General features: G+C 42.7%; 1 protein-coding gene across 6 annotated transcripts in view; it reads left to right on the forward strand.

Annotated features, from left to right (window-relative positions):
- The first annotated feature begins 1 nt into the window (after position 1).
- The window catches only part of CFAP58 (cilia and flagella associated protein 58), a 121700-nt gene continuing 100116 nt past the window's right edge, over positions 2 to 21585 (forward strand). The window contains exons 1-3 of one of the 6 annotated variants that reach the window (XM_070470137.1): positions 2 to 537; positions 2121 to 2250; positions 8529 to 8618. In XM_070470137.1, the coding sequence (XP_070326238.1) occupies positions 8541 to 8618 (78 nt within the window). In that variant the 5' untranslated portion in view covers positions 2 to 537; positions 2121 to 2250; positions 8529 to 8540. Of the gene's footprint in view, positions 538 to 2068; positions 2251 to 7219; positions 8619 to 14930; positions 15038 to 21585 lie in introns of those variants that run through there. The other 5 variants (XM_070470138.1, XM_070470139.1, XM_070470140.1 and 2 more) reach the window with 5 other exon arrangements.

Genomic DNA, 21585 nt, shown 5'->3' on the forward strand with positions numbered 1-21585 from the left:
GTGGACCGTGAGGGTTAGGGGGTGGCTGACCCAGCGTCCCCTGCGGAGATCTGCCCATCGACCACCCCAGAAACTCCAGAGGGGCCAGCAGAACTGGAGGGTGATCGGGCAAGACGGAATCTGGCTGCTGGATTTAAACTGGAGCGAATGGACAGGGAGTCAGGAGAGGACGCCCTTAAAAGTCTGTCTGGGCGGGCGGAAAGGAAGGAGTTAAGTCCCTGCAAGCCGACACCGGGTTTTCCGCGGCGCGTTTTACAAGCGGTGGAATTCCAGGGGCCACTTATTTTGTCCTTTGGAGGGATATATAAGTTGAGACACAACGCCGGTCCTTCCTTTCGACTTCTAAGTGGATTAAAATAACTCACCAAACTCGATGATAATTGAGTGCATCTTTGCCTTTTCTTGAGTAACTAGGCACAAAGGAGCATCGTTACTAAATACTTTCATCTGTAGAGGGCGCTTTAGTGTCCAAAGCGTGTTTACAGTTGGGATGTTAGACCACTATTTTAGAAGAAGGAACTGAGGCCAGGACGGACTGTAAGTACCCTGGTCAGACTTGATGGGTTATGAAATCCATAACCTATTGTCTTCTCTTTGTGACTTGCCCAAAGTCCACAGCCATTAGAAGTGGCTGGGAAGGGCTTGAATAAATCCTAGGTAAGTGGCTTTGCAGGAATTAAATGCCACTGTGGGTACATTGGGGGAAATTATGAGAACACACTGTCTGAATGATTATCACCATTGCCACTCCTGTTTGGTTTTAGATCACCTTCTTCCTCTCCTCCGCAAGCCAGCCAAATAGCTTTCGCAGTCGCCTGGAAGACATTAGGCTGAGTCTGAAAGATAAACAGGCAATGAGAACAAGTTCTAAAAATAGACCCCCTGGCCCTTGGCCCAGGTTACTCTTGTTTTCAAGCTTCTGCTGCTGCTCACAGTTCTTTCCTTATATCAGAGACAGTTATGGTAGAGTTTTGGGGGGCTGCTGGGGAGAGGTGAGGAATGGGGTGATCTGTGGAAACCTTCCTGAAAGGGTGGTGATTTTGAAAATGCCTGCCAGTTGGATGGGTGAGGTGTTCAGCCACCCATCCCCCAAGTAGGGGGGGGAAATTACTGTTAGGCGGGGACCCTGGACTGAGCACCACTACCCTGCCTTGTAATCCTTGGAGTAGAAATCAGGGTTATATTGTGTAGGGTAGAATGCCAAGAATAGTGCTTGAATGCCCTCTGGGATTGTCCTATATGCCAAGTTGTTTCAGGGTTTTCTAAGGGTGGTTTATATTTACTGATAGGGGCAACAAATCTATTACATTTGTTTTTCTTTCAGACCTGTTGATTTCACTCTCTGCAACCTCATGGTCACCTTCAGCACCACTCTGTTCTCAGCATTAAGTCCACTTTCCTATCTAGGCACATGAGTCGTTCATGAGCTGGCCTCTCTTAATACTTATCTTACCAAACACATATCTAATTCCATTTTCCACACCAGACTTCTTGTAGTTCTTGGAACTTGTGCTTCTCCGAATGTGATATGAGGTTTGTTTTTCCCCCTTGGATGTTCACATGGGCTCTATCTTCTGTCTGCAACCTTCACGCCACCTCTTCCTCCAACCTGCCATCCCCGATGTACACACACATTTTTTTTTTTTTTTGCATCACTAATGTGTGCTCAGTCTTAAGGTCTCCAAATAGGTGATATCTTCTCTAGGAAGTCTTCCTTGAACCCCACGCCTGGGTTAGACACTCCCCTCCCCCATGTAGTTTCCATAACACCTTGTGCTTATTCTAGAAAAGGTTTTTAAAAGACAGGAAAGTGCAGGGACTTCCCTGGTGGTCCAGTGGCTAAGACTCCAAGCTCCCGGTGCAGGGGCCCTGGTTGGATGCCTCCTCAGGGAACTAGATCCCACATGCCACAGCTAATAGTTTGCGTGCCACAACTAAAGATCTCGAGTTGTTGTTTAGTTGCTAAAGTGGTCCAACTCTTTTGCTACCCCCATGGACTGCTGCCAGGCTCCTCAGTCTGTGGGATTTCGCAGGCAAGAATGGGGCGGGTTGCCATTTCCTTCTCCAGGGGATCTTCCCAACCCAGGAATCAAACCCGTGTCTCCTGCATTGGCTGGCAGATTCTTTACCACTGAGCCACCAGGAAAGCCCAAGTTAAAGAAAAAGATCCTACGGGTTAAAAAAAAAAAAAGATCCTGCATGTCACAATGAAGATTCCTGCATGCTGCAGCTAAGCCCTGGCACAGCCAAGTAAGTAAAGTTTTAAAAATAAATATTTTAAAAAGACAGGAATGGACAAAGATTCAACTTCTGGGAATGTGAGGGGCCAAGAATTCAGGGAACCTCTGCTGAATACAGAAATGCTGGGTCAAAAATCAACAATTGAAAGAAAGAAAGGGGGATCACTAGGTGTGAGACAGGAAGAAGGAACCCAAAGGCAAATAGGGTTATTTGACATGAATATAAGCACAAATGGCTAAGGACTGGGATTGGTACCCAAACAAACCTTGGGTTCTAGAAAAGCAGAGATCTGGACTTGAGACTCCTGCCTAAAGCTGACACCCTGGGAAGGATCTTAGGAGAAAAAAGTCTCCCACTCATCCAGGGCCACACCAAAGAAGTTTGTGGTTTGTTTGGGGCCTCTGGATGAATTTTAAAATATGTGCTATAGAGACTGAAACCACTAGCCTGCCTTTGCCATGATTAGTTGTGAGGTCCCAATAGTACCCATGTGTTGAGAGAACCCTGGAGTCCAGAAGGAATATAGAAGCTGATTCCAAAGTGATGAATCCCCCAGTCCTGTCAGAAGCAAATGCAAAACACAATTTTTTTTCCCGATCTCTGACAGATTAAAAAACTTCCATTGGAGATAGAGTTTATAATAAGAAATTATAAACCCAACTAGGAAATGAACCACATGAGGGACTGGATTGATGATAATCAGGAGAATTAGCTCCTTAAGAACTTGAGGCAGTAGAACAACTTGAAAAAGACTAAAATAGTTATGTTCAACATAATTACAGAGACGGAAGGATAGAACATACCACTATGAAAAAAATAGGGCAGATTTGAAAAGTACAAATATAATATTTAGAAATAAAATTTTGGTCATTTACATTTTAAAAACCCTCTATGGGCAGAATTCTTTTTTTCATAAGTCAGTGGTAATATATCCAGCAAAAATCCAATGAAAAGAACTCATTAAAAAGGGGGAAATAAAGAAAAGTAACATACTAATTTCACTTGTGAATACTGTTTTATAAATTTTAAATATTAACACAGAATTCCGTAGCACATCAAAAGAATATTACATCACAAATAGATCAAAAACGAAAAACTGAAAGACCATCACTAAGATCTGAAAAGCCATTAGAAAAAATTCATCATCAAAATACAGATAAACATTTCTGTAGTATGGTAAAAGTAGAGAGTGAAATTCTTCTTCAAAGCCAATATTATGCTTATTGGGAAATGTTAAAATTAGTGCAAGATGAGAATGTCCTCTTACCACCCCCCTCCTCTTTTTTAGATTTGTCAATTAGGAATGTGTTAGGTTACAAGGAATAGATTACCTGACTATAATTTTATGTGTGTCTAAGACAAGAAATTAAGCAAATAGGGCTTTATTTTTCTCAAAGGAGAAGTTTCTATATAGGCTGCTTTTGTTCAATACCTTCCTAGTTTCGGGGCTGGTCAAAGGTTATACATATTTACTGTTTTGCTATTTATTGCAAAATTGTCCTGCAAAGAAGTTTCACCAATTTAGACTCTCATGAAAGTGTGAGAATGTATGTGTCCCTGCATCTTTTTCTGCATTGACTATTTTTTGACTTTAATTAGTTTGCCTCTTTTATAGGTAAAAAATATTTCAATGTCTTGCTGTGCATTTCTTTAATTACAAATGGGGCTAAACAGAACGTTATTACTGACCATTTTGTTTGTGAGTAATCAGTAATAACTTCACCTGTTTTTCTGTTGACTTCTTTTGTATGTGTGAAAGTAAATGGAATTCTTTTTTTTTTTAATGATCTTTGGTGCTAAACAGGGCTTCAAATTCCACAGTGAAAGGTGACTTGTGATCAACCCCAGAACAATTGCAGGGCAGCCTCACACTATACTTCACAGCCAGGAATGTTGGAAACAAAAAAGCCAAACAACCCTGGGGACAGATGTCCTGTTCACCCCCAGCTGTGATTATCACAGTGTATGGAATAAAATACATGACAGTGGAAGAGACAGGAAGCCAATGCTAGTCATGCAGGGTCTGATTGCCTTTCCCTTGATTTGGTCACTCTCTCACCATCCTGAATTCACCTGTGCATGCAGTTTTGAGAGAGAACAACAAATTGGCTTACAGGCTTTTTCTCTAAAACAGGCTGCTTTGCTGAGACCTCCAAGGTGTCGTTGTACAGGACAGATGATTTGCATTTTCTTTCCTCCAGTTTTGTGTTGGGAAACCACTTCCTATCCCTTCTTGGAATGTTGCTGCCAGCAAGGCCTTTGGAGATCTTTTTACCAACAAAAATGAAACCAAGAAAATTTAGGTCATGTACTCAAGGTCACATTATTGGTTAGTGACAGCATACATGTGTACGTGTTAAGTTGCCTCAGTTGTGTCCGACTCTTTGCGACGCTATGCACTGTAGCCCTCCGTGCTCTTCAGTTCATGGGATTCTCTAGGCAAGAATACTGGAGCAGGTTGCCATTTTCATCCTCCAGGGGATCTTCCCAACCCAGGGATCGAACCCACATCTCTTATGTCTCCTGCATTGGCAGGCATGTTCTTTATCACTAGGGCCACTTGGGAAGGCCACATAATAATAGCTAAAATTTATACTCTGTGTTAGATGTTGCTCTAAACACTTCACATATGATAACTTGTTTAAGTCTCATAATAACCATAATAGGTATTGTTGGAAAGCCTTGGTGGTTCAGCAATCAAGAATCTACCTGCAACACAGGAGACTCAGGTTTGATCCCTGGGTTGAGAAGATCCTGTGGAGAAGGAAATGGCAACCCACTCCAGTATCCTTGCCTGGGAAATCGCAAGAACAGAGAAGCCTGGTGGGCTATAGTCCATGGTGTCACAAAAGAGTCAAATATGACTTAGCAACTAAACAACAATAATAGGTATCATTTGCATTCCCATTTCACAGGTAAAGAAACTGAGGCCCAGAGAAGCTAATTAAATTATCCAAGATCACACAGCTAACAAGTGAGAGTCAGGATTTGAACCAGGAAATTTGCTCTAGAATCTTGCCTTCAACTACTTTGCTATGAAGAAGTAAATCCCCTTCAAATGTACAAATACACTGAATTTCCCCCAGAATGGGATTACAATAGAATGAGATTATAATAGAACATTTTTCCAACCTTTTTTGGAAATACATTCTACCCCAGAATGTGAATACTCTCACATACAAGTACTTTACAAGTGAAAGACAGTTACCTTAGACACAATCCTTATGCTTACTACATCTAATAGACTCTGGTGTATTCCCTCTTCTTTTTCTCCTTGCATCTCTTATCTTTTGAAAAAAAAAAAAACAAACAATGCAGGCTACAACTTATTCAAGAGTCATGATCTGTGGCTTGGAAAAAATACCTCTTTAAACTGATCTTCTGGTTCACATCTCTGTTATGAAAGCTGTTAGTGGTTTTACTTGTTAAGTTTCCATCCACAGACACCACTTGGAGTGGGAAAGACTGTTAGATAATTTCTATCAAGCGTATTTCTGGTCAGGAGGTATTCATTGCTCTCCTTGTAGTTAATGTCTAATGATGGTACATGAACACTTTAAGACAAAGCACTGTGCCGTTACCTTAGAAAAATCTTCATTCCCTCATTCATTCGTTCATTCAATATGTGGGCACCTACTATATGCCAGGCATTGTGCTAAATCAGGAGTTGGCAAACTCTGGCTGGCAGGCCAACTCCAGAGTGCCACCTGTTTCTGTAAATAAGGTTTTCTTGGATCACAACCAAGCCCATTCATTTATGTTTCATCTGTGGCTGCTTCTGTGCTTATGGCAGAGTGAAAATAGCTACTACAGAAAATATGTGGCCTGATGAAGGCCAAAATATTTCTTAATCTGGTTCTTTATAGACCTAGTTTGCAGATTATGGTGCTAGAATCTAGAACACAATGGTATTCTAGGCTGGTCTCTACCATCCTGGTTGTTTGCATTGTCCTATTTAGCTTATGCTGTGTTTCAAGTTCCTTTGGTAGCATTGGAGGGCGAGGTGTGGAGGTTTTTTGCCTCCTTTGCACTGCCTCAGAGAACACCTGCTCACAGTAGATGCTCAGCAGGCACTTTTCGTTAGGTAGATTTGGCAGCAGATATTGGAAATAAAGCAACCTATCTACAGGGTAGAAAGAATTTATTCCTTTAAGATAGCAAAGAGTTTCACTTTACAGATGCTTATCTTCACTGCTAAGAGAAGCAAATGGTAACTTTTGTTGAGTGCCTACTGTGCATTGAACCCTGTGGTTAAAAAGAAAAGCCTTGGTTCTTTGACACTTGCATCAAAGATGGGAAGAGAAATGAGATACTTAATATTTCTATTTGAGGGCCTAGTGTATACTTGGAGATGATTTTATTTAATTACCTTAGAATCTTAAGTGTTTATGTTCCAGTAGGTTTTAGCTAGTTACTAATCAGTCCCAAGGGTGATTGCTGTGTGCCTGAGTGCATAAGCTGATTCTGTTTTTCCTTTCTTCCTCTCTCCCTCTCTCCCTTCCTTCCTTCTTTCCATTTTTCCTTCCTTCAACAAACTTTCTGTTTTGAATGTCTCTTATGGGTCAGCACCATAGATGTATTAAAGAAAAGACTGGCCTTTCCAGATATAGATATAAACACATGATTACAATACAGTGCATTGATAGAGGGATGCTCAGATTTTCTAGTAATACAGAGAAGGTGTGCCAAACAGGGGAAGACTTCCTTGGGGAGGTGGCACAGAGTTGACTCTTGAAAAAACTCACTGGACAAGGGAGACATAGGATATTTTAGACAAGGTACCAGCATATGTAAAGACTAGAGGTATTTGAAAATATGATGTTTTCAGGGGATAGTAGAACACAAGAGCACTGATACATCATCAAAGGGATTTGTGCCTTGATTTTTTTTTTTTTTTTTTTTTTGCTTACAGTTCTCTCTCTTAAGGTGATTTAAAAAATTCTGTTTATTCAGAATTCTTATTTATTTCTTCATTCATTTAGTGTATTTGTTTATTTGTAGTGGAAACAGGTTATGTGGATCGATTCAGTTTTCTTCAGCAAGTCGGTTAGGTTAGCTGGTTGGTCTGTGTAAATCTTCACTAGTTTTAGGTAGGACGTCAAACTGCAAGCTTGGCCTGGCCTCTTGGGGAAGAAGCACCCCCTGAGTGAGCTAGCTTACCTATCCAGTCACATCCAGAAGGAATTTGACCCAGTGGGAGAGGGGCAGTTAAGATGACTGGGTTGTGACTCAGTCTCCTTGTAAAAATGATCCCAGGCAGTGGAGATTGCCCACTGTTTCCACCTTGTGCCCGACCTTTCAATCTTCCTAATAAATCTGCCTGAGCTTTGCTGCCTCCTAGGGTATCAAGAGAGGCATTTGTATGAAGACCCTTTGGGAATCGATGTCAAATGCTCAGCAAATGTTCTGTTAAGTTAGGTCTGCAGCAGTGTGGAAAAGAAGCAGATTAAAGGAATAAAATATGGCCCAAACAGTTTCGGAGAGTACTAGCCAGCTGGGACTCTGTTTTGTCATTTAAGGTGAGCATGGGGTCATCTGATAAATGATAACAATTTTCTGTAACACGTGGGCTGTTAATCTTCCCAAAAGCTTGGAGGAAAAGTGTTAGCTCTGATGACTGGAGCAGTTTTTTCCATGTTGTTTTCGGCCCCAAATGCAGTGTTTAGATTTCATGGACATTAAATCCAGCGACATCACAATGCCTGTGCAAACAGGACCTGTGTTGGTCCTATTTTGTCTTTTTCTTTCGGTGAGGTTGGGGTGGGGAGATAAATAGTGGAAACTTGCTGCTCAAACAAATAAGGTGAATTTGTTAGGAGGATGCAAAATATCTGGCAGAAACCAAGAGAGCAGGTGTGCTGGGCCCCCTCAGGGACTGCACCCAGCATCTGAAAAGGCATCAACAACCAAGGGAGCCCCTCCCCCAATTCTTCCTTCCTCTCTTGAGCCTGTGGCATCCCCTTCTTGTTCATTTATTCTTCCCTCTATGCAGCCTGCCTTTCTCTGCCTCTTTTGGGTGGTACATACTCAGTTCCGGATTCCACAATGAGCGACTTGCAACTTTTGGTACTAATTATAAATTCCCAGGAAAGATAATGGGTCACGTGGGTTAAGTCTCCACTCCTGACCCTTTCAGCTATGGCCAGAGGTGGAGCAGGGAGGTGGGAGGAACATATTTCTGGATGGGGATTCTAGGCCCCACAGACTCCCCCCAGATTGCTTCTAGGAGCTCTCTGATCCATTGGAGGAGTAGGTTTCTTTTAGGACACAGTCATTTTGTATTGCAGGCTGGAATTTCCATGTGGAGGCGCATATCCATGTTTCTTTCTGCTTTTCTGGAGTTTCACTTCATGGCCTCATGGAATGCTGTTGAAGAGGTGAGCACTATGTACAGAAAATTCTGTTTTTATTACTGAGTCACAGCACACAGCAAGTCCTAAGGAAGCTAAACAAGAGGTGCTATATCCAGGTTTCAAAGCTATGGTTTCCAGTAGTCATGTACAGATGTGAGAGTTGGACCATAAAGAAGGCTGAGTGCCAAAGAATTGATGCTTTCAAATTGTAGTGCTAGAGAAGACTCTTGAGAATCCCTTGGGCTGTAAGGAGATCAAACCTGTTAATCCTAAAGGAAATCAACCCTGAATATACATTGGAAGGTCTGATGCTGAAGCTGAAGCTCCAATACTTTGGCCACTTGATGAGAACAGCTGACTCACTGGAAGAGACCCTGATGCTGGGAAAGACTGAAGGCAAAAGGAGAAGGGAGCGGCAGAGGATGAGATGGTTAGATAGTATCACCAACTCAGTGGACATGAATTTGAGCAAACTCCAGGAGACGATGGAGGACAGAAGATCCTGGAGGGCTGCAGTCCTTGGGGTCACAAAGAGTTGGGCACAACTGAGTGACTCAACAACGATATCCAGGTTTAAACAAGGGGCTTTGCATATGTATTACAGATCATGATCATACATTTAAATTATTTAGCAGAGCAAATGGGTGCATCCTTTGCTGTCCCTGGTCCTTGAGTTTATAGATACGTTTCTGCTAGTCTTCCAAAGGCTCCACATTCACCCAGACTCTCATATCAACATTGATGTCCACGAGTCCCTGATATGGGCCCCACCCTTCCTGGAGCAGGATTTTTGCATTTTTACCTTGGAATCTGCCTGGTGCTATTTTCCACACTTGGGATTCTTTCTCTTTTCCATGTCTCCATGTATCACTTACAGTCAAGTTTAAGAACCACATCTACCATGTACCTTTCTTTACTAATACCATCCATCCTTCACAGGTCTTCCTTATTTCAGAACTCATTCAATAGTCGTTCACTTAATAGTTATGTACTGAGAGGTGTGATGGCCGTTTGTATTAGTTTACTGGGGCTGCCATAATAAAGAACCACAGACTGGGTGGCTTAAACAATAGACATTTGCTCACAGTTCTAGAGGCTGGACATCCCAGATCAAGGTGTCTGAGGGTTTGGTTTCTCCTATGACCTCTCCGCTTGGCTTGCAGATGGTCGCTTTCTTGCCGTATCTTTCATCTGTGTGTCTCTTTGTGTGCCCAGATTTCCTTTTCTTATAAGAACAGGAGTCAGATTTGTCCATTCGGGCCCACCCTAATGGCCTCATTTTAACTTATTCACCTCTTCGAAGACCATATTTCTCAAATACAGTCACCTTCCGAGGTACTGGGGGTTAGGGATTCAACATACGAATTTTAGGGAGATCCAGTTTAGCCCATAACACCAATAGAGACAGGCTGAACAAGAAAGAAAGTGATACTTGTTCTCTTGTTGTTTGACAGCCTGGTAGAAAAAATGAAACAGCAGGACCCTCCTGGATACAAAAGCCTCTCCTTTCTTAAATGTAGGAAAAAGACTTCAGGCTCCTAGACCTTCCCTGAGTACTAAAGGGCAGATTCAAACAGTTACTAATTGGGGAGTGGAGGGAATTCAGAAACAAAAGAGAAACATCACAGCCATAAAGCAGGGTTCTAGTTCCTCCTCAAATGGTATACATAATAATGTATCTGATCTCTTCTACTGGAACTAGGGCATCCACCCAGGTAGGGGATAGTAATTTCTGTCTAAACACAAACAGGAGGAACCCAGACTGGTTGGAACCTGAAGGTTGATGATTTAGATTCCTGGAACACTACCTTTGTTAACTCATCACCAACCAATCAGAAAAAAGTCACACACTTTGTAGCCTGCCCCTGCCTCCCAAATCATCAGGGAGTTCCGGCTTTCTGAGCGTGGTCTGCCCATTAAATAAGGAGATTCTGATATTTCAGTTTGTTTGGCCTCACTGTGCATTAGGGACATGAACTTGGGTTCAGCAAGGACAGATATGAAACAGCTATTTCCATGAATCCATAGTTAATTACCATTATGGGATGGTCCAAGAAGCAGAAAAAGAGGTACTTGAAAAGGTAGTGTGGTGTTGGGAGCAGGTCAGGAATGTCCTCTAAGTTAGATCTGAAGGAAGGATGGGTGGGAGTCAGCCAGGTTGAAGAGGGAAGGTCGATTATTCCAGATTGGAGCAGGGAAGAACATGACATATCCAAGGAATCAAAAGAAGCTATTGCAGCAAGAAGTGAGTGGTGGGAGAAGGCAGCAGACGGCTGACGGGACCAGATTACACAGGATGTTCTGTCCTGACAGCCTCATTTCAGTGCTTACTGCATCGTGTCTTGGACTGATTTTTGTGTGTGGAGGAGGGGCCACTGCATGTTTTACTTCCCCTTCTGCTCCTTTAGGGAGGGGAGACTTGATCCCTTCAGTCTCCACGTGCGAAGGGATATAGTAGGTGCTCAGTAAACAAATTAAGTGGGTGTAGTGAGAATTGAGATTGACAGAAGCACTCTTGTCTAAATTAGGGGCTGACCCAGTCTGGAGAGTTTCTCCCAAAGGCTCTAGAAGGCGAGGACTTTTGGTAGTATGATGCCACCTAGCGCTCCTTTTAATTACGGCACCAAAGGGGAGCCTGGTAGTGAGTAGTCTTCGACTGTAACCTGGAAAATTGGGACACAAAGCATTTTTTTTTCATCAGCATAAATTGTCAAGCCACCCATCGTCCCATTCACTCATCTATCCTTTTTGATGTCCTCCTGCATCTCTTTCCTTTGAATTAAAGATGTCATGTTCCTTCCACCTCCAGTGGTTCCGAGTGTCTGTGTTCTGTCTTTCTGTCTCCACATGATAAATAATACTCTCAGGTATCAGTGTCTGGATTCCCTGAGCACCCATAGTGCTTGCTGTTAACAGAGTCTGTTGTAAATGACACCATCACATCATGTTAGAATTAATTGTAGATTTTTCTTTCTTTCCCCCCAAGCCAAAGGGCAGTGACTTTGTCTTACTCGCTGCTGTGGCTCCTATGGCCAGCCTTGGGAGCTGTTGTTCTGTAGTAGTTGCTTATACAGAAGTGTTTTCTGCACTGAACTGCTGCAACCTTGGCAGGCCATCTGCTTGTGAAACTGTCCCATCGGTAACTCCCAGGCAGTGGGAAGACACATAGCTCTCTACAAGTGACAGCAGTACAAGATCCGGGTGGCCAGGGCCCTCTAGGTCTTTCTTTATGGCTGTGTACCTTTAACAATGTTATTATGGAGTTTGTCTGGATTATGGTGGTCCCATGAGCTGGTCCCAGTGTTGTAATCAAGTTTTCTGTAAACACAAAGCAGCCTGAGTCAAGTTTCCTGCTCCATCTCCACCTCATTTCTATTAACTTGGCTTAAAGTTTGGTTCAACCTGCTTCTCCAGCTTCCTGTGCCACCTCTTTCACTATTTCCCTGCACGCTGTGGCTCAGTCATATTTTGTTCTATTTGTCCACCACATACACAGTCTCTGTTCATGAATGAGATATCACTGTACAAAAGTTAATTTCCCTCAAATTAATTCATAAATTCAATGAAGTTCCAATTAACATTTGTCATGAGGAACTTGAAAAATATCCTGAAAACGTATATGGGGCAATAAAGATTCATGAATAGCCAGTGCAATTTTGACAGAGCAGGGAGGCATGTTCTGTCTTTTAACTATGATGACTGGCTACAAAATCATAGTAATAAAACCTTGTGGTGCTGACACAGGAATAAACCAGAGTTCAGAACAGACGCATCTATATTTGAGGAAGATGTTGAAAAATGGACTCATTCCATTGAGGAAAATAAAACTGGATTCTTATCTCACACCATATATGGATGGATTAAAGAACTAAATGTGTAAAAGGAAAATTATTAGGCTAATTGGGCTTCCCTGATAGCTCAGCTGGTAAAGAATTCACCTGCAATGCAGGAGACCCTGGTTTGATCCCTGGGTGGGGAAGGTCCACTGGAGAAGGGATAGGCTACCCACTCCAGTATTCTTGGGTTTTCCTTGTGACTCAGCTGGTAAAGAAACCACCTGCAATGTAGGAGACCTGGGTTTGATCCCTGGGTTGGGAAAATCCCCTGGAGAAGGGAAAGGCTCCAGATGGATTAAACTAGACATGTAAAAGTAAAATTAGTAAGCTAATAGAAGAGTATGATAGAGAATATATTTATAACCTTGGGATTGAGAAGGACTTATTATACTAAAAAGCATAAAGAGGATGAAGGGCTATAAAATTAAAGATTATTCTTCTACAAAGGATATCACAAGCAACATGGCCAGTCTTTGAAAGTAGATTAATGTCTAGATGTTACAAAGACCTCTTGCAAATCAAAAAGAGCAATAGAAAAATAGGCAAAGGCTATAAGTAGACAATTCACAGAAGGGGACCCCAAGTGGCTTATAAATGTACAAAGAACTGCTCAATTTCACTCATAGAGAAATGCAAATTAAAACAATGTGCTGACATGAATTCCATGATACTGACACAAATTAGGAAACTGGCTAATTAGATGAATCAGTATTTGTAAGGCCCTGAGAATAGTATCTGACACTTAGTAAACACTATATGACTATTTATGAATAAATAAACCACTGCATGCTGGTAAGGATGGGAGTAGGGGACACCCTGGAATGTGGCATAGGGCAGCAGTTCTGGTGTGCCATCTAGCAGTATTTGGTGAAGTCAAGTACCCAGGGCTTCTGCCAGGCTACTGTGTACCTTTGTGCCTTTGGAAAATACTGTCCACCACAGTATGAATTTGAAGAGGGCATACCCTCTGGATAATCGCAGCCTGTAGGTTCACGGCTTGACTAAGGAACAAAGCTTTGGTGGGAAGGAAAGGACATGTCTTCCTCCAGCAGAGCACGGGCATGACATGGGCGAGGGAGGGGTCTGTTTTTCAGTCCCCACTGGCTGGCTGGCTGGATGCGTCTGTGCAGGACAAGTTGAATATGATGGCCTCGTGTATCCCCTTTGATTTTCACAATTTCACTCCTAGGCATATATTTCAGAGGAGTTTGTTCATAGGTCCATAAAAGACCACTGACAAGGATGACCATAGCCGCATTGTTTATGATACTGGAGAGGTGGAGCCAGCCTTGATATCCAGCACTGTGGGGCTGAAAGTAAAAGGTAAGGATGTCCAACACAGAAAGCAGTGCCACAAGAAGAAGCAATGAACTGGGATTACAACACCTACTAAACAGGGACAGAACCTTAAAAAATAGCTGAGTGAAAACTAGAAAACAGGATGATCCTTAAAGTCCAATACCACTGTTACAATTAAAAATGTGCAGTAATGAAAATGCTATACATTCTTTCAAAAATATATACCCAGGCATGTGTGTGCCGGCTGTCGCTTCAGTCCTGTCCCAACTCTTTGTGACCCTATGGACTGTAGCCTGCTGGGCTCCTCTGTCCATGGGATTCTCTAGGCAAAAATACTGGAGTGGGTTGCCATGGTCTTACCCAGGTGATCTTTCCCACCCAGGGATCCAACCAGCGTCTCCTAGGTCTCCTGGATTGCAGGTGGGAGCCCCCGGGGAAGCCCATATACCCAAGCACAGTAGCATGAATTCCTCTGGAGGCTGAAGTTGAGGTGTGGGGAAAATGAGAAAAAAAGGAAACAAGAGAGAGGTCTTTAATTAAAGAGTTTAAGTACTCCCACCCTGCACCTGAAGTCTAAAGGAGTGGAGGAGGAGGGACAGGGAGGAAGAGAGAAATCAGACACTAGGCAGATTTTCAGGACGTGGCTCCACGTATTTTTTCAGGGTGCCTCGACCTCTGCACCCTATTTTCCTCACCACTAGTGACTACAGCCTTTGGGGGCAGGGTCTGTGTTTCCTCTACCTTAGTTCTCTTCCCCCCCACCCCCTCCACCCGATGTCCTGCACACAGTAGCTGCTTCACAAGGGCTGGAATTGACGCGAACCGAGAATATTTCCTGCTCCCGTGACCGAGTCACTTTGTGACAGAAGGCAGAGGGAGACTGCCGGGCTTTCCTTCATTCAAACCCTCTGATCCACATCTTCTTAGCGTCAGCCCTTGGTTCTCCATTGCCGGCTCCCGGGTCTAATCCCGGGTCTCAACCCGAGCGTCCTTGGCCTTGGGTACTGCTCACTTCCGCACACGCCGGGACTCCTCCCAGCCGCTCCGAGACTCCGCGGCTCGTAGCCCTGGTCCCGCCCCATTCAGGAGGCCCCCGCGGCTCCGCGGAGCGCGGCCCAGGCGCCCGCCTCGGAGGCGCCGCCCCTTGCGAACCTTCGCTAGCGCCCCCAGCGGGCGAGGCGGTTGCCAGGAGACCGGGGGACGCGCGGAGCGCCGGGTTTCGGCCCCCCTTCTCAGCCTGCGGCCCAGTTTCCGCGATCTCCACAGCTGCCTCCGAGGCCACCCGCAGAGCGCGCCAGGATGGCCGAGGTCAGAAGTCAGCGCCCCCTTCTCTGTCGCCTCTCCTTCGACCCCTCCCCGTCGTCTCTCTTCTGCTATCCCGTGTCACATCCACCGATTCCGAACAGTCCCTCAGTCAGCATCCTATCCCCACCCACAACCGCACTCCCTACCGCCCTCGCTCCGGTTCTCTGGCGCTGGGTCCATCATTCCTTGCCCCTCCTTCCATTGGGCGGACACCCTCCCCCACGCCATCCCACCCTGTTAAACTTGGCGTGGTGCAAAAACTTATGGACTTTCATAAGTTCCCCCCTCACACATGACAGGCCCCCACTCCTAGATTTTGAGTCGAAAGGTGAAACCACAGGAGAGATACACACAGAAATATTGATGTCTTGCTGAATGGGGAAACCTGGAAGAAGGCTTCATAAATATCCAGTGTCACCCTTGTTTACTGACCAGGTCACATCACGATTCCCTATCAACTGATCACCCATTACTCATTTCAGCCCATCACTACTGCCCTGTGCTGTCACTGACCACTGTGTTAATATCTTATGGCTTCCTTTCACTCCCCCACTTTGTAGCACACTCCAGCTTCAGCCTCACTGATGTGAGGTTATTTCTGCAACTGTTTGGTGACCCTTGCTGTCCACTGTTGTTGTTCAGTAGCTAAGCCGTGCCGGACTCTTTATGGCCCTATGGACTGCAGCACACCCGGCTCCCCTGTCCATCGGCCTGTCCCTTAGCACCTTCATTTATAACCGGAACAACCTCAGATCCCTGTCCTCACTTGCCAGTCACAGTCCTCATCCATTATGGCCCTAATTCAAATCCTTCATCACTCCATCAGAGACCTTTCCAATCTCTCTCATCGCATGGTCAGTCCCAGCCAGGATCAGTTACATAGTTTGTGGGGTTCAAGGAAAAATGAAAATGCGGAGTTTCATGTTAAAAAAAGAAAATTAACAGGTTTGAGCAGAACAATAAACCAAGGGTGGAGCACATCTTAGCAAGGAGGCTCCTGCAACTGAATAGTTGATATACCCACGAAGCCAGGCCTGGTCCCAGCTTCCCTCACTACCATCATACCCCTGTTCTAATTCCTTCTTTGGTCTCCTTTACACCTTTCACATCCCCTCATCATGCCATCTCCTCCACACCTAGTCTGCCCTTGCAAATTCCATCTTCTTACGGTCAATAGCTCTCTCTCCTTATCATACAATCCCTCTCATACTCTCCGTCTGCTTCCCTCTCTAGTCTCCATCACTCTCATCCATCCTGCCAGATGTCTTTCTTTTTTAAAAAATTTACTTTTAATTGGAGGACAATTGCTTTACAGTGTTCTGTTGGTTTCTTTTGTACACCAGTGTGAATCAATCAGAAGTATACATGTATCCCCTCCGTCTAGAGCCTCCCTCCCTCCCACCCCCTATCCCTATTGTCACAGAGCACTGGACTGAGCTCCCTGTGTTAATACGGCAACTTCCCACTAGCTGTCTGTTTTACACATGGTGGTGTATATGTAGCATTGATACTCTCTCAATTTGTCCCACCCTCTCCTTTTCCTCTGCTGTGTCTTTAAGTCCATTCTCTACATCTGTGTCTCTATTTTTGCCCTGCAAATAGGTTCATCAGTACCATTTTTCTAGATTCCATGTTTATGTGTTAATACACAATACTTGTTTTTCTTTCTGACTTACTTTACTCTGTATAACAGGCTCTATGTTCGTCTGCCTCAGTTCAATTGACTCAAATTTGCTCCTTTTTGTGGCTGAGTAATATTCCATTGTATATGTGTACCACAACTTCTTTATTCATCTGTTAATGGACATCTAGGTTGCTTCCATGTCCTGGCTATTGTAAATAGTGCTGCAATGAACATAGAGGAACATGGATCTTTTTGAGTTATGGTTTTCCAGAGTATATGCCCAGTCATGGGATTGCTGGGTCATATGGTAGTTTTATTCCTAGTTTTTTAAGGAATTTCTATACTGTTCTACACAGTAGCTCTCTCAATTTACATTCCTACTAACAGTGTGAGAGGGTTCCCTTTTCTCCACATCCTATTCAGCATTTGTTGTTTGTAGATTTCTTGATGATGGCCATTTTGACTGGTGTGAGGTAATACCTCACTGTATTAGATTTGTATTTCTCTAATAATGAGTGATGTTGAGCTTTTTTTCATGTGTTTGTTGTCCATCCAAGGCCAAATTTCTTACCTTCAGTACCCACACTCATTCATACCTCTTTTCTTCCCATTTCCTCCTCCTGTTCTTTCTAGTTCTTTAATTTTTCCTTTATTTCCTTTTCTCCCCCCAGTAGTCCTCTTGGTTTATTTCATTCTTCTTCATTTTCACTATGTAAGCCCCAGATATCAATACTATAAACTAATAATTTTCCTGTCTCTCTTTCCTTTCATAATCTACTGTCATTTTTTTCATCTATTTTTCTTTTCACCTGACCTCAGTCAAATTTTCCTCACCTTTGCTTTTATACCCTGGAGAAGGAAATGGCAACCCACTCCAGTACCCTTGCCTGGAAAATCCCATGGACAGAGGAGCCTGGTAGGCCTACAGTCCACAGGGTCGCAGAGTCGGATACGACTGAGCAACTTCACTTTTTGCTTTCATAAGTCTTCATGTCCATGCAGCCTCATTTTTCACTGCAACTCTTTTCTTCTTTTCCCTTTCCCCCACTACTCTCAGCACCTAGAACAGTGCCTGGCTAATAGTACACACCCAAATCAGTGTTGTATCAAGGAACATCACAGTTCCTTTCTGATCAGTTCATGTTGAAATCCTGCTTCTCAAATAGATACCATTATATGTTAAAACAGTGTAGATACCAACTGGTTATTGGTCACAGCTAAAAGATTACTTTTGCTTTGCTTTGAATTGCAATATATTTTAAAATGACAATACAAACAAATTTCTTTTGTTCATAAAAGTTTCTTTTCTTTTTTTTTTTTAAGTTTCTTTACAACTTTTCTTCTTTGATATTTTTCCATGCCTGTGCTAATTGCCAGCTACACAGGGAAAACCTTTCTTGTGAACAAATCTTTAGGCCAGTGATCAAGTGTTGATGTTAATACTGTTTCAGTTCAGTTCAGTTCAGTTGCTCAATCGTGTCCGACTCTTTGTGACCCCATGGACTGCAGCATGCCAGGCTTCCCCTATCTGTTACCAACTCCCGGAGCTTGCTCAAACTCATGTCTATCGAGTCGGTGATGCCATCCAACCATCTTATTCTCTGTCATCCCCTTCTCCTCCTTCCTTCAATCTTTCCCTGCATCAGGGTCTTTTCAAATGAGTCAGTTCTTCACATCAGGTGGCCAAAGTATTGGAGTTTCAATATCAGTCCTTCCAATGAATATTCAAGACTGATTTCCTTTAGGACTGACTGGTTTGATCTCCTTGCAATCCAAGGGACTCTCAAGAGTCTTCTCCAACACCACAGTTCAAAAGCATCAATTCTTTGATGCTCAGCTTTCTTTATAGTCCAACTCTCACATCCATACATGACTACTGGAAGAACCATAGCTTTGACTAGAAGGACCTTTGTTGGCAAAGTAATGTCTCTGTTTTTAATATACTGTCTAGGTTGGTCATAGCTTTTCTTCCAAGGAGCAAGTGTCTTTTAATTTCATGGCAGCACTCACCACCTGCAGTGATTTTTGGAGTTCAAAGCAATAAAGTCTGTCTCTGTTTCCATTATTTCTCAAACTATTTGCCATGAAGTGATGGGACCAGATGCCATGATCTTCGTTTTTTGAATGTTGAGTTTTAAGCCAGCTTTTTCACTCTCCTCTTTAACCTTCATCAAGAGGCTCTTTAGTTCTTCACTTTCTGCCATAAGGGTGGTGTGTCATCTGCATATCTGAGGTTATTGATATTTCTCCTGGCAATCTTGATTCCAGCTTGTGCTTCATGCAGTCCAGTATTTCGCATCATGTACTCTGCAGATAAGTTAAATAAGCAGGGTGACAGTATACAGCCTTGATGTATTCCCTTCCCAATTTGAAACCAGTCTGTTGTTCCATGTCTGGTAAATACCATTTACAGGGAGGAAACAAAGAACATTGATGGGATAAATGTTTGTTGTGTGTTCATGTTTAGCATCAACAAGGGGAAAGCATTGAGCAGCAGCCACACCATTCCTTGGAGAAGGAAATGGCAACCCACTCCAGTATTCTTGCCTAGAGAATCTTGTGGACAGAGGAGCCTGGTGGGCTGCTGTCTATGGGGTCACACAGAGTCGGACATGACTGAAGCGACTTAGCAGCAGTAGCAGCAACAGCAGCACCATTCCTTAATATGAGTTTTTCTTCTTTGTGGAATTGCTGTCTTGTGATCTTTGCAATAATCTGCTTTTTAAGTCAGGAAGAAAACCTCTGTTGAGTTTACTGTTAGTATTAATGCTAATGTTATACAAAATGTTCTATAAATATGCTTGTGACTCCATATCTGGTTTTAAGATATAGACTCTGTTTTGCTTGCATGTCATATTTAGAAGTGTAATCAACAGTACAGGTGTTTTTGAAGACTTTTTCTTTGTTGGAAAAGACAGGTTTGTCAGGGCAGAAGGTAAACTAGACAACTTACCCAAAGTCTGCAGGGTGAATTTGAATTTTACTTTATTATTGGGATTAGAGATTGTGTCAGTTAATTTCTTTGAGTGGCAATAGAGGTTTTTGTTAAAAAAATTATTGGAATACAGTTGATTTACAATGTTGTGTTATTTTGGGGTTACAGTAGAGTGAATCAGGTAAACATTTACACATAACCACTATTTTTAAGATTCTTTTCCCATTTAGGTCATTACATTGTGTACTAAACACAGTTCCCTGTGCTGTACAATAGAGGGTTATTAGTTATCTATTTTGTATATGGTAGTATGTATATGTCAATCCTAATCTCCCAATTTATCCCTCCCCTGCATCTTCTCCCCCTGATAACCATGTTTGTTTTCAACATCTGTAGTTCTATTTCTGTTTTATAAATAGGTTCATTTGTACCTTTTTTTTAGATTCCACATATAAGAGATAACATATGATATTTGTCTTTTTCTGTCTGACTGACTTCACTCAGTACAGCAGTCTCTAGGTCCATCCATGTTGCTGCACATGGCATTATATCATTCTTTTTATGGCTGAGTAATATTCCATTGTATATATGTACCACATCTTTTTAGAATTTTTATTATTGGAGTTTAATTGCTTTGCGGTGTTAGTTTCTGGTATACAACAAAGTGAAATAGCTGTATGTATGTATACATATATCTTCTCCCTCTTGAGTCTCCCTTCTCCCCAAGTCTCTCTTCCCCCATCCCACCTTGTACCACATCTTCTTTATCCATTTCTCTGTTGATGGACATTTAGGTTGCTTCCATATCCTAGCTATTGTTAACAGTGCTGCAATGAACATTGGGATACATGTATCTATTTGAATGAATTATGGTTTTCTCCAGATACATGCCCAGGAGTAGGATTGCTGGGTCATAGGGTAGCTCTATTTGTAGTTTTTTTAAGAAGTCCCCATACTGTTCTCCATAGTGACTGTAGCAATTTACATTCCCATCAACAGTGTTAGCAATAGTTTTGATTTTAAAGCCTGTTTTAGTGGAGATATCAAAGCTTAATGTTACAAACATAAATAAGACCTTTCGAAACTTATCAGCTCTTTGCTCAAAAGGTTAAGTGGTTACCTGTGGCTTCCAGAATAATTTGCTCTATATTCCTTAGCATGCTATTCAAGGTGTCCAGTCTGTCCCTAGCTCCCTGTCTAGTCTCTGTCTCTCTCCACATAATACTTCTTTAGCTAACTTGAGCTTCTAAACCAGTTTCAAATCACGGATATCTGCTTGGCCCTGAGTCTTTGATCAAGTTTTGCCATGGGCCAGGAATGCCCTTTATCTTCACCTCTACCTGTGAAAACTCCAATCTCCCTTTTATGCCTGCTCAAATGCCACTTCCTTTATGAAATTGGCTTTAATTCTTGCTGCTGGGAGCAATTCCATCTTTCTATAGGTCCTCATAGAATTTTGAATCCATTTTATGGCAGGTATCAAACTCCATGCTTCTATTTTCTGCATACCGCATACATACTGCATCAGCTCTTAATGTACACATTTCCTACGGGAAAGATGTTTATTCCTTACTTTGGTATTTCCTCTAGCCTCTTCATTCCAACTTATATACCGAAGATGTTCAATCAATATTTTCTGAATAAATATGTTAACCATACTCATTCTTTTTTTTTTTATTATTATGCCATTTGTAGTAAGAAATAGGTGTATTCGTTGGGTAGGGCATCTGTAACATAATACCACAAACTGGGTAGTTTACAGCAGAAATTTATTATTTCACAGTTCTGGAGACTAAAATGTCTGAAATCAAGATGTCTTCAGAGCCATGCTCCCTCTGAGACTATGAATAAAATACTTCTTTGCCTTTTCCTAGCGTTTGGTGGTGGCCAACCATCCTGAGTTTTCCTTGGCATGCAACTTTATCAGTCTAATCTTTGCCTCCATCTGTCACATGGGTTCTTGTGTGTATGTGTATATCTGTGTCCAGATCC

This window comes from Odocoileus virginianus, chromosome 7 (genome assembly GCF_023699985.2).
Source record: "Odocoileus virginianus isolate 20LAN1187 ecotype Illinois chromosome 7, Ovbor_1.2, whole genome shotgun sequence".
Lineage (NCBI taxonomy): Eukaryota > Metazoa > Chordata > Mammalia > Artiodactyla > Cervidae > Odocoileus > Odocoileus virginianus.